At 51.9% G+C, this 13,540-nt stretch overlaps 2 protein-coding genes across 7 annotated transcripts in view; both read left to right on the top strand.

Annotated features, from left to right (window-relative positions):
• SPTAN1 (spectrin alpha, non-erythrocytic 1) overlaps positions 1-13,540 on the top strand; it is a 724,155-nt gene that overhangs the window by 223,818 nt on the left and 486,797 nt on the right. For all 6 annotated transcript variants that reach the window (XM_085614072.1, XM_085614071.1, XM_085614070.1 and 3 more), the window contains exons 17-19: positions 2,091-2,334; positions 2,433-2,555; positions 3,579-3,796. In XM_085614072.1, coding sequence (XP_085470198.1) covers positions 2,091-2,334; positions 2,433-2,555; positions 3,579-3,796 — 585 coding nt within the window. The remainder of the gene's footprint in view (positions 1-2,090; positions 2,335-2,432; positions 2,556-3,578; positions 3,797-13,540) is intronic.
• Positions 8,276-10,778, top strand: LOC146868973 (uncharacterized). The gene is made up of 2 exons (XM_085614073.1): positions 8,276-10,543; positions 10,634-10,778. The coding sequence occupies exon 1, from the start codon at positions 8,512-8,514 to the stop codon at positions 10,510-10,512; it is 2,001 nt and encodes a 666-aa protein (XP_085470199.1). The 5' UTR covers positions 8,276-8,511; the 3' UTR covers positions 10,513-10,543; positions 10,634-10,778.

Raw genomic sequence — 13,540 nt, 5'->3', positions numbered from 1 at the left:
CAAATGGAAAAGATTCGTCATTTATTGCAATAATAATGACATTAACCCGCTAGACGCATCCATCCAAAACATAATTTGTTACCTCTTACACCTATACCGATGCAATCTGGCATACACCTCAATACGTGTCCATTTGACCGCAATATCAGCCTATCTCCAGAACAGGCAGCACCTCTCTTTATTCAGAGTGCCGGCCATAAAAGCATTCTTGGAAGGACTTAAACGAGTAATTCCTCCAAGCCACCCACCAGCTCCAATGTGAAATCTCAACTTGGTCCTCACACGCCTGATGGGTCCACCCTTCGAACCTCTGCACTCATGCGAGATTCAATTCCTCACCTGGAAAGTAGCTTTCCTAGTAGCAATCACTTCTTTAAGGAGAGTTAGTGAACTCCAGGCACTAACCGTTCAAGAGCCATTCATACAGGTTCACGCCAACAGGGTCGTACTACGTACCAACCCCAAATTCATGCCCAAGGTCATATCGCAGTTCCACATGAATCAAACTATTGAACTGCCTGTTTTCTTTCAAAACCCACAAACTGTCGCAGAAAGAGCACTCCATACACTAGATGTAAAGAGAGCCCTCATGTACTATATCGACAGGACTAAAGTCTTTAGGAAAACAAAACAACTTTTTGTTGCCTTTGCCCCACACCACAAAGGTAACGCTATCTCCAAAGCAGGTATAGCCAGATGGATCGTTAAATGTATTCAAATTTGCTATCAAAAGGCTAAACGTACATTAACGATTCCCCCACGAGCCCACTCAACACGTAAGTTAGGGGCCTCCATGGCTTTCCTAGGAAACATTCCTTTGCATGATATATGTAGAGCAGCCACCTGGTCCACTACACATACATTTACCAAACACTATTGTGTAGATGTGCAATCAAAACAGCAGGCAGCTGTAGGACAGGCTGTTCTCAAAACTCTTTTTCAGACCGCTGCAGCTGGCACTGGTAGCCGCCGCTAATAGAGGGCACTGCTATTTATTCTATGCACAGATATGAATTCAGCAGCCCACATGCCTCGAACTGAATATGCTACTTACCAGTATGCATCTGTTCTTGGCATGTAGGGCTGCTGACATTCATATCGCCCTCCCTCCTCCCCGGCGCCTGTAGCAGCTGCAGCTCTCAGAATTACTGTAAGCATGGTCATCACTTTCTGTATCTACTCCATCACTGCCACAATGGCGAAAAACAATCTGAGGATGGAGAGGATGCCCATGCGCACTGTGGTCCAGGGGAGGAGTCACCTATCCCAGGATACTTCGAAGACTCTTCCAGGACAACAACGTGCAAACATCCGGACCCAACACTAGGCGGCGATCTATGCACAGATATGAATGTCAGCAGCCCTACATGCCAAGAACAGATGCATACTGGTAAGTAGCATATTCATTCAGCTACGACCCTCCCACCAACCCATAAATATGGTGTTTTTAAGCTTATAGAATGGAGGGACTTAGTACAAAGAAAAGATAAAGCCAAAGGACGGATCAGTCCTCCTAGGGGAAAAACGAATATGAAGATTGCTACCACACTCGGGGGCTTCTAGGGCAGAGACATGCCGGCAAATGATGCTCAATGATGTCCGTGCTGCAGAAAGTACGCTTGCAGCTCAAAGGATTTTCTGGCTTCACATGCAGTAAGCCACTCCTATAGGTAAGTAACATTTGTTTTTTCGGACAGCATTTGATTATGCCTTATGGAGTGTGGGTGAACTTTGGTTATGAAACTTTGGCTAAATAAATGCAATGGACGGCAGACTGATACCAAGAGAAGATGTCTTGCGTTGATGTTTCAGACAAATGGGGACATACTACATATTAACCTAGTTCCATTTGTTGTGAGACGAGGAGAGTGCACTGTTAGATTAAGGGACGTCCGTGGGTTGAAGGGAAACTTGCTGCTGAGGAAGATCTCCCAGCTGATACAGTGCCCTTTCACTCTTTTGATGAGTGAGAGTCTCAGGGAATGGTCTAGTAAGGCCCTGGTCCCAAGCGGTTGGCATCTACTGTGTCCATGGCCAGTGGCACGCCTCTCTAGGATCCCTGCCTCACTGTTCTTTTCTGTCTCTTGCAGGATCGCATTGATGGCATCACTATTCAGGCCCGTCAGTTCCAAGATGCGGGACACTTTGATGCTGATAACATCAAGAAGAAGCAGGAGGCTCTGGTTGGGCGCTACGAAGCCCTGAAGGAACCCATGGTGGCTCGGAAGCAGAAGCTGGCAGACTCCCTCCGCCTCCAGCAGCTGTTCCGTGATGTCGAGGACGAGGAAACCTGGATAAGGGAAAAGGAGCCCATTGCAGCATCAACCAACCGAGGTATGGGAGCCCGTTCGTGGATTGCCATGTGCCAGATTCAGCTAACTTATGATTTTTCTCTGTGCTGGGGGAACATTCTAAGGAGTCTCCTTTTACAGGGAAAGATCTGATTGGCGTGCAGAACCTGCTGAAGAAACACCAGGCCCTGCAGGCGGAGATTGCTGGACACGAGCCCCGGATTAAAGCAGTCACTCAGAAAGGGGGTGCCATGGTGGAAGAAGGTACAGTGATGTGGAGGATGTGCAGTGTCAGTGAAGAGTACAGTGATGTGGAGGATGATGTGCAGTGTCCGTGAAGGGTACAGTGATGTGTTGACTGGTGAGGTGCACAGACGGGCACGGTGCTGTGACGGAGGAGAGTGCAGTGGAAGAGAAGAGGAGAGTGCAGTGGCAGAGAAGGGCACAGTGATGTGACGGAGGAGAGTGCAGTGGCAGAGAAGGTTACAGTGCTGTAACGAAGGAGATTGCAGTGGCAGAGAAGGGTACAGTACTGTGACGGAGGAGAGTGCAGAGGCAGAGACGGGTACAGTGCTGTGACGGAGGAGAGTGCAGAGGCACATTGTTGTGGTGAAGTGAGGTGCAATGGCAGTGAAGGGTACAGTGCTGTGACTTAGGGGGATGAAGAGCTGTGGCAGTGAAGGTTGGAGTGCTGTGATGGAGGATAAAGTGCTGTAGCAGTGAAGGGTCCAGTGCAGTACAGCCTGAAGGACAGTGACAGTGAAGGGGTTAAGTGTGGTGGAGGATGAGCTGCAGTGAAGTTTAGTGCTGTGACAGGAGCAGCGTTGGGTACAGTGCATTAGCCCCTTGCAGTGCAGAGGCAGTGGATGGAAAGTGCCTTGGCAAATGTTAGCATGACTCATGGCAGAGGGCAGTTAGGCCGTTTCTGTGCGGTCTTTTGTGCTCAGCCGCTGCATAGGCTTTTTTTTTTTTTTTGTACCTCTGTTGCCTTGACACACATGGCTGTCCTGTGTGTTCCTCTGGTGTCGGTGTTCACTTCCTCTCTGTGTTCTCTGAGGCGCTTGCAGTTGTACTCATAGATGCCACCTGGACACCATCGCTTCGTCCTAGGAGGCTGGTGCTACCATGCATTTTGCCACAATGTACGATGCCTGCTTCCAATTTTCATTTGTGCTTGAGTTAGGCCTGGCCCTAGGCGTATGGCCGTACAGTGGTTCAGAGAAAGCCTGGGCTGTGCACAGAGTTTCCTTTGTCAGGCTACATGTAACATGCTCTGCCTCTTTCCAGGACACTTCGCAGCTGAAGAAGTGAAAACCAAGATCAATGAGTTGAACATGAAATGGGAGTCTCTGAAGAACAAGGCATCTCAGCGGCGCCAGGACCTGGAGGACTCGCTTCAGGCCCAGCAATACTTCGCTGATGCCAATGAGGCTGAGTCCTGGATGAGGGAAAAGGAGCCGATTGTTGGCAGCATAGACTATGGCAAAGACGAAGACTCTGCAGAGGTATGAGCCTGGGTGTGCACTGTAGCAGTGCCTGGGATAGAAGGGGTCTGTGAGCTGGCTAGTTTAAGGAGTGTAATGGTGGAGTCCTGCGGGGCATTCTGCAGATGAGGGAAGGATCCACACGATAGCAAAACAGCCATGCAGGGGAAAGGCAGAGGTCCTTGAGGGGTTAAATGTGGGAAGCGCCTACAGTGAGGTATATACTCTTTCCTGAGAAGAGTGAAGGGGTTCTTCTTGGGAAGGGTAGAGGTGCCTTGAGGTGTTAAATGAGGGAAAGCGCCTACAGTGAGGAGCATGAAGTCTTGCCTGAGAAGAGTGAAGGGGTCCTCGTTGGGTAGGGGTTAAATGAGGGAAAGCTCCTACATTAAGTAGTATGGAGTCTTACCTGGGAACAGTGAAGGGGTCCTCGTTGGCAAAGACAGAGGGGTCTTGAAGGAGTAATGGAAAGGATCTACATGTGTGAAGACTTAATTGACCAGTGCTGTATCCATGCACTGTTTGTATCCCGTGTGCATGATTGGAGGGGTCGTTCTGCCTGAGAGCAGTATTGGGCTCCGATGTAAAAAGTGTGCCTCTGATCCTTGGTGAAGGACGCGGTCTCATGCAGATTCATGGTCTTTGGATATGTTACAAGGAATCAAATTGGGTTCAAAATATTCCCAGCAATGGGTGTAGGAATTTTTCAGAGGGACTGTGGTCGGAGAGCTGCCATAGCATCCCCAGTAAGGGATGCGGTGAACATGGAGCTATAAAGGGTTCCACCCTGGAACATCATTCCTTAATTCCACATGCCAAAGATTCTAACATTTGGAATTCATTGTACTTTATCTGATAGACTACTAGCCGCAGATTCCTTCACGTAGAATTATCCCCAGGCGTGAGACTGGACCCAGAAAACTTTTTGACCAGCATCCCTGTGCGCTGGGGGACGGCATCAAGCCACTCCGCCCAGGCGTCGTCCTCTTATGTGATGTCAGCGAAGTCACATAAGTCCCACGCCAGTTTTTAGGTCACGCCTGAGCCAGCGCATGTGTTGCTCTGCGAGACATTTAGTTAGGGCTTTTAAAAGTGCTGCCACAAGGCCTAGCGCTTGCGTTCACGTGCACGCGCGCAGCTACCAGCTTTCAGCGCCCTGGCTTTCCTGTATGGCTCTCCTTTGCCGCTCGCACCACTTGTGCATCTTGTTTTATCTTTATTTTTTTACAGTTATGAGCCATCATGGCTCATTGAGTGCTTTCGCGCGCACCACTGCCGATATGCCATGACTGCCCAGACTTGCACGCAGGCAGTATTTTACTTTGTGTTGGAAATGTGGTTTTGCAGCGTGAATCTTTCTGGATTCACTATGCTGTGCATTATTCCGCGATCTTGTGGTTGGGTCCGGATTCGTAGTCTTTTCTTTGTTTTTTTTTTTTTTCGTAGCCCAGGTGGGCGTCGACGTACACCATTTGGTGCACCTCCCGTGACGTCGTCGTGCTTCCTGCGGAAGTCCCACCTTTGGGGCGCCATCTTCAGATTCTTTTTTCCGCCGTTGGGTCTGGATCGTCATCGGGAAGCTCCAGAATTACACTCGAAGGAAGAAGGAAGAAAAGCGAGTTTCGTCGATAGAAACACTAGAAGATATCAGGAAAGGAAAAGATTTCATCAGGAGCGCGAAGAAAGAAGGACCAGCGCCCTTCTTATTCGACGGCCTTGGAGAATGCACGCTCAGGGACCCTGAGCGCAATGGACAAGACGCCATTCAAGTTCTGCCCAAACTGCCACCACAAGTTCGCGCAGAAAGACCAGCATCCGGTCTGCAACCTCTGCCTACCGGTCGATCACCAGAGTATCGACTGCAACGCCTGCTCAGCCTTCGCGCCGAAGACACTCAGGGTGAGAGAGCGGCAGAGAAGGGCCAACGCCAGCATGGATGGCAAGGGGAAGCCCCCGACGCTCTACGCTCTGGGCCTCTCCTCGGACGACGAGGACAACGACGCCGAGACAGCCGAAAACTTCACGGTCGTAGAGGCCGACAAGAAAAAAGAAGACTAGGTAAGAGAATCGTCGAGCGCGAAACAAAGTACCTCGACAACACGAGGGTGACTCGAGAAAATCTGAGTCAAAGTCCACGAAGGGAGCCCCGGGGCCGAAAACTTCGACGTCCAAAGGGGGAACCACGGGCAAGAGGCCGAGCGGATCCTTAGATAAGGACTCCCTGGTGCCGAAAGACGCCGAAAGGCAAGGGTTGTCGAAAGCATCCCATGAAACGGGCCGATCGACGCAGAAAGAACGTTCGACGTCGACGCAAGTTTCATCGAAAAGAACCGCGGTCGACGCCGAAAGCATCTCCGAGATGGAGAAAAAGAAGAGGCGGCTCGAGGCCGAAATGGAGAACATCCTTCAAAGAAAGAAGGAGTTCGACGCCAGAATGAAGGAATTCAAGATTCCAACGGTCCCATCAGCGGACGTCGAGGAGGTCGAAGACGAGTTCGACGCCGAAGGGCTGACAAGGGAACTCGAAGAGGAAGAAGAGCCCTATTATGAGGGAGAAGCCGAGGAAGAAGACCAACGGTCGTTCTACGAATCGGCGGCATCTACCAGCAACGACGTCGAATGGCACGATCTCGACACCGAAAACCCGGAGGAGCCCGTGGACACGTACCCTTCGAGGCCTTCGCCACCCGACGACATCGGGGTCTACAATATGGTGGTCAGGAGCGCAGCAATGGCCTTCGGCGTCAAACTCGACAAGGAGAAACCGAAAGCCGATTTTCTCGTCGAGACACTGCTCCCCATCCAGACAAGGAGCCAGTTCCTCCCCATGCTACAAAGCGTGATGAATCAGGGGAGAGAAGCCTTCAAGGAACCTGCGACCTGCCGGTCGATCACGCCCAGGACAGAGAAGAAATATAAGCACTCCTCCCTGGACCCCCCTTACATCAAGGGTAGCGTGACCGCGGACTCCATCATAGCCTCCACGGCCAGGAGAAGGGCCAACGTACCAGCAACTTCGGGCCCACCCCCGGATAAGGAGAGCAGGAGGATTGACCTCACAGGAAGAAAGGTCGAGAGGAACGCCGCAATGCACTGGCGCATGGCGAATTCAAATGCACTCCTCAATAGACACCAATACCAGCACTGGGATGAGATGGGGGAGTTAGTAAAGCACCTCCCCGATGAATACCGGCAGAGAGCCTCTCACCTGATAGATGAAGGCAAAAACATCGCCAACTCCTGTATAAAGACGGCGTTGGATGGGGCAGAGACTTCAGCAAGACTCATGGCCATAGGGGTCACAGAGAGGAGGCATGCATGGCTAAGAATCTCGGGATTCAAACCGGAAGTGCAGAACAACATCCTTGGCACCCCCTTCAATGGAGAGACACTGTTCGGAGCAACAGTGGACGACAAGCTCACCCAGCTGAAAAAAGAAAACGAGACGGCGAGGTCCATGGGGGCCCTACAGCTGAGGGGAATGAGGCGAGGAAATCCCTCGAAGACCCTACGGTAGGGGAGGAAGCCAGCAGGGGACGTCGCACCAGGCGTTCCAACAAAGTCAACAGGGTGAAGGTCACGGACAAGGCCAGCAGAAGCAAAACTGGCAATATCAACCTCGGGGCCAGTCCTTTCGCGGGAGAGGGAACGGACGTGGCCAAAGGAGGAGAGGGGGCGAACAGCCCTCGACGAAGTGACTCAGCACGCAAGAGGACGCCTACCCTCGTCAGGACCCCAAGGGTGAGGCGCAAAAAAGTGTCATCAGGGGGAAGAGAAAATTCAAAAGCCTACGAGCATACAACACCAGTAGGCGGAAGACTGAGGTTCTACCTTCAGGAGTGGCGGCGTATAACCACAGACAAGTGGATACGGAACGTTGTGCAGTACGGGTACTGCGTAGATTTGGAGAAAAGACCTCCAAACAGGAAACCAAGGGGAAGACTGAGATCGGCACAAGAACTGGCAATACTCAGAGAAGAAACGCGGAAACTCCTGCAAAAGGGAGCCATAGAGACAGTGCCGTTCAGAGAACGCAACAAAGGGGTCTACTCAAACTACTTCGTGGTTCCGAAGGTAGACGGAGACCTCAGACCCATACTAGACTTCCGTTACCTAAACAAGTTCATCAGAACGCAAAGGTTCAAAATGACTTCACTGCAGGAGGTTCTGCCACAGATAAGACAAGGGGACTACATGGTCACCGTGGACCTCAAGGATGCCTATCTTCACATCCCAATAAACAGAGGGCACAAGGGCCTTCTAAGATTCAACATCGGACAAGAACACTACCAGTTCACGACCCTGGCCTTCGGATTAAAATCAGCACCAAGGGTCTTTACAAAATGCCTGTCGGCGGTAGCGGCGCACCTACGAAGGCAGGGAATACATGTCTACCCCTACTTGGACGACTGGCTGGTCAAGGCAAACTCACGCGGAAAGTGCGAGAGGCACGCAAAACGCGTAACAGACACCCTCACAAATCTGGGATTCTCGATCCACTGGGGAAAATCGTCGATGAAACCGGAGCAGGTGAAGATTTTCCTGGGGGCAAAGATCAACTCCCGCAACAGTACAGTAGTGCCCAGCGAGAGGAGGACAGAGGCTCTACTGAGGGAGGCGAAGCTCTACCAGAAGGGGCGAGCTCTGACAGTGAGGGCTGTGAGCAAGATGATGGGGATGATGGCGTCCTGTATCCAGCTGGTGCCGAATGTACGCCTGCACATGAGACCATTCCAGGAATGGCTACAACAACAATGGTCACAAGCAAACGGAAGTTGGGAGGATCTAGTGGTTGTGACGCACGCAGTGCAGGAGGAGATAACTTGGTGGAACAGAGACAACATAACAGCAGGGAGAAGCCTGACACCACCAATCCCAACAGTGACCATTACCACGGACGCATCGCAGAAGGGATGGGGAGCGCACATGGACAACCTCAGAGTGAGGGGTCTATGGGCCCCAGCAGATGCGGTCCGCCATATCAACTACCTCGAGTTGAAAACAATCCTGCTAGCCCTGAAGGCATTCCAGAGGCACCTGTTCAACAAGAGGGTGTTGGTCCAAACAGACAACACCACGGCGATGTTCTACATCAACAAACAAGGGGGGACACAGTCGTTCCCGCTCTCAGCCCTAGCTCAGGAGATTTGGAGATGGGCCATACCTCTCAGGATAGATCTACTGGCAGTTCACCTACCAGGGAAGGACAATGTGGAGGCAGACTGGCTAAGCAGGCAGACCTCAGCATCACACGAGTGGGAGTTCAATGGCCAGGAAACGGAGAAACTCTTCCGGAGATGGGGGACTCCCACAATAGACCTTTTTGCAACACGCCACAATGCAAAATGCCAAAGCTTCGCGTCCAGGCAACCAGATCAGCAATCCAAGGGAAATGCCCTATGGATAAGCTGGTCGAGGACATTTGCCTACGCCTTTCCACCGATACCCCTGTTGCACAGAGTGCTCGACAAGTGCAGAACCAGCAACATGACCCTGATCCTGGTGGCTCCGCAGTGGGCGAGGCAGACATGGTTCTCACAAATTCAGGAAATGGCACAAGGCGACCCATACAGGTTCGAGAGGAGGAAGGACCTGCTCTCAATGCAAAACGGAGAGGTCCTGCACCCAGAGCCAGAGACCCTCAACCTGGCGGCATGGCTCCTGAAGACCTAGAGTTCGCACACCTAAGATTGCCGCCGAGCACGATGCGAGTGCTACGGGAGGCGAGGAAACCAACTACACGAAAATGCTACAGCGCAAAATGGAAGAGGTTCACTGTGTGGTGCCGGAAAAAGGGCCTGCAAAACAGAATGACAAGAGACTCAACAGTACTGAGGTACCTCACACACCTTCTAAAGAGTAACCTCTGCTCGAGCTCACTAAGGGTACACCTAGCGGCCATCGTGGCCTACACCAGAGGTGAAAAAGGTGGAAGTTTCTTCAGCTCGCAGGTGGTGAGGAGATTCATGGAAGGAGCCAAAAGGATGGCCCCCCCGAAAAGGTTGCCGCCGCCGGCATGGAATCTGAATGTGGTCCTGACGGAGCTCATGAAGGCACCGTTTGAACCCATTCACAAGGCCACACTGCAAATGCTGACTATGAAAACAGCCTTTCTGGTGGCCATAACCTCACTACGCAGGGTGAGCGAGCTTCAAGCACTAACGCTGCAGGAACCCTACATTCAAATTCACAAAGATAGAATAGTCCTGAGAACGGACCCACACTTCATGCCCAAGGTAGTGTCGGCGTTCCACATAAATCAGACTATCCAGATACCAAGTTTCTTCCAAAACCCGACTACAAACGCAGAAAAGGCACTGCACACCCTCGATGCCAGAAGAGCGGTGATGCACTACATTGAGAGAACCAAAGAACTCAGGAAGTCGAAACAGCTGTTTGTGTCCTTTGCTACTAGCTTCATGGGTAGACCAGTGACTAAGGGCACCATCGCAAGGTGGATTGCCCTCACTATTCAATTCTGCCACAAACAGGCTGGACAGGAGCTAGCGGAGGGGCCGCAGGCTCACTCCACAAGGAAGAAAGGGGCCACCGTGGCCTTCCTGGCGAACACGCCCATCCAGGACATATGCCTCGCGGCAACTTGGGCATCTGTGCACACGTTCACGAAACACTACTGCGTGGACATTCAGATGAACAAGGAAGCACAGGTTGGACAGAAGGTGCTTCAGCACATTTTCAACGACCAACGCTCATCTACCACCCAGCCGCCACAGAACTAGGAAAACCGCTACAAAATCGATGCACAGCATAGTGAATCCAGAAAGATTCACGCTGCAAAACGAATAGTTTCTTACCTGTCGGTGTAGTTTTGCAGCTTGAAGATCTTTCTGGATTCACTAGCGAACCCACCCACCTCCGCCAGGAAGATGAGGCTGGAGGAAGAGGGGGTAAAATGGAAAAGATCAAAGAAATACAAACATACAGATAAAGGGACAAGAAGGATTAATCAATCGCCTAGGGTTAAAAAAAAAAAAAAAAAAAAAGAGGAATGGAAAAAAGAACCCGAAGATGGCGCCCCAAAGGTGGGACTTCCGCAGGAAGCACGACGACGTCACGGGAGGTGCACCAAATGGTGTACGTCAACGCCCACCTGGGCTACGAAAAAAAAAAAAAAAAAAAAGAAAAGACTACGAATCCGGACCCAACCACAAGATCGCGGAATAATGCACAGCATAGTGAATCCAGAAAGATCTTCAAGCTGCAAAACTACACCGACAGGTAAGAAACTATTCGTTTTGTAAGAAGGTATTTGATTTCTGAAAAAAATATCTTGGATTCGCTGGGAGTTCGTTATTTAACCTGAGACGATTTATTTGGTTGTATTAAAAATTGTAATTAAGATCTTGTATGTTATGCTCTTTGGTTACCTTCAAATTGATTCTGTGGAATTGTGGGTCTGCTCTGTGTACTTCTTGCCGGATCCAGTTGTCTTAAATACATATTCCACTTGTAGCCTGTTTCAACTCATTTTAGACATATGTGAATCTTCTGACTAAGACCACTGTGAGAGCAGCCTTGAAACGGTAGACTATGCACCATGGGTTTTCCGCTTTAGGTCGGCTGACAGTGAGGCTGGAGATGAGCGCCCCCTTGCATAAGTAGAAGGCACCCTGTAGCCACCGGAGCCATCATCCTAGGCAACCACAGCAGTAAAGAGTTCCGGGGCACAATTGTGGTTTGGAGCTCTGTGTGCAGGCTGAAGTGCAATTCTCTTGAGGCATTCCCTCTTGTGCTGAATATATCTGTGGCATGTAAATGATTGTTACTGGAGAGGTTTAAATCTAAGTGTGCAAGACAGAGCAGATCAGAGATAGACAGGCCTGTTGTACTGTCTGTAGCTCTGTGCAGTGCCATTTCTAAACAAGCATTGCCATAGCCAATAGGTCTCGCTTTTGGGACCTTATAAGTATTTAGTTATGCAGCACAATATGTTTGGTGCAATAACATCAACTGTTGCATGGCTAAACACTTATAAGGTACAAGGTTTAGCCATACAACAGCTGATGTTGTTGCACCAAGGATATTGTACTGCGAAACAAAATACTTATAAGGTCCCAAAAGCGAGACCTATTGGCTATGCCAATGCTTGTTGTTCTCCTTGTGAAATTATAGAAAAGCTTGAATGTTTCTGCTGCACGTTTAAAAAAAAAAACTTTAAACTGACATATTGAACTGATTCTAATATATCTGAAAGAAACACGTTAGTTAGATTCCTCACCTTAGAATATCCCCAGGCGTCAGGCTGGATCCGGAAAGATTTTTGTAGCAATACCCCTTGCGCGTCGCTAGGCGTCGTCTGCGGCTCCGTGTCCGTCGTTGGCGTCGTGCGCCGGAATGACGTCGTCTGAGTACTTATGCGCCGCCCTCGCGCGCTGACGTCAGTTCTTCTTTTTTCCGCGCCAGACAGCACCGATCCGGGAAGAGCTTACCCCTTAGTCAATTTTTGACTAAACTTTTTGACTCTTTTTTTGTCTTCTGTCGACTCGACTCTGGTGCCGGTAGGATGCCTGGGTTTAAAGCCTGTGACTCCTGTCATCGACTGATGTCGGTGACGGACCACCATCGCCGGTGCCTTTACTGCCTGGGGGCCGACCTCGACGCGGGAGTTGTGCCCCGATTGTCAGGCCTTGACCTCGAAGGCTAGGCGGGAGCGGTCCCGTAAGCTTCTCAAGCTTTGGCACTCTGCTCCGCGCCGCTCACGGTCCCGGAGGAGGTCCAAGGACCGGTCGCGGAGCCGCAGTCCCCATCATCACTCGTCTGGCTCGAAGTCTTCGGGTAAGTCGAAGCGATCAAAGAAGTCCAAGAGGCGACACCGCTCTTCGGACTCCCCTCACCGGTCGCGCGACTCGGCCGAGGGTCAGGGTGGTCCCACCCCCGCGGCTCCATAGGAGCCGCGTCCGTCTCCATACCCGCCGGTCCCTGGGACTGACGCGACTCCGGCGGAGGTCAGTGCCTTCCTCTCGGCCATGCGGGACCTGGCTCTGCCGTCGACGCCTGCCAGCGTGCCATCGGGCCCCGCGGGCTCGACTGGGCGACCTCGCGTGCCGGCGGCCCTGGCGCCTTCGACGACTTCGGTCCCGACGCCGCAGGTCCCCGAGGGATCCAGGCCTGGATCTCTGTCGGCGCCGGTCGACCTCACAACGCCTCCTCCGCCAACACCGGTTCCACCTCCGGCGGCGTCTCCAGATGACGCCGTTCCACGGTTTAGCCCCTGTCCGGAGCCGGCGCGGTGCCGCCCGGCACCGCACCCGGCGCCGATGGATGAGCGTTTCATCTACCGTCCGGCTCCGATCATTCCTCCTGTTTATCAGGAATCTGATGACGGGGGCGACTGGGAGTGGTCTGAGGACCCTATGGCCATCCAGGTCCAACTTTCACAGGACTGGGCAGACGAACTGGGGGATGCCAGTGGTCTAGACACTTCACAGGACGCTGGTTTCATCTCTCCGCCGACTGTGGCCTCGGAGGAAATTGCAGCCTTCTCAGTGGTGCTGCGCAAGGCTGCAGAAGCCCTGGGGCTCGAGTTGCCTGCTGTGGCCGTGAGGACTATTATCCTCACAGAGGTGCTTCAACCGTCAGCAAGCTCCACAGAGCCTCTGCTGCAGTTCAATGAGGCCCTCATCGACGTTCTGCAGGGCACTTGGTCCAAGCCCTCCAGAGTTCCTCCTGTGGATCGGAACGTGGCCCGGCGCCACCGCCCTGCTCCGGGTGATCCCAGTTTCCTGTCCCAACACCCCACCCCGAGAG

The sequence above is a fragment of the Triturus cristatus genome, chromosome 1_2 (genome assembly GCF_964204655.1).
Source record: "Triturus cristatus chromosome 1_2, aTriCri1.1, whole genome shotgun sequence".
Classification (NCBI taxonomy): domain Eukaryota; kingdom Metazoa; phylum Chordata; class Amphibia; order Caudata; family Salamandridae; genus Triturus; species Triturus cristatus.
This window is presented reverse-complemented; position numbering and strand designations above follow the sequence as displayed.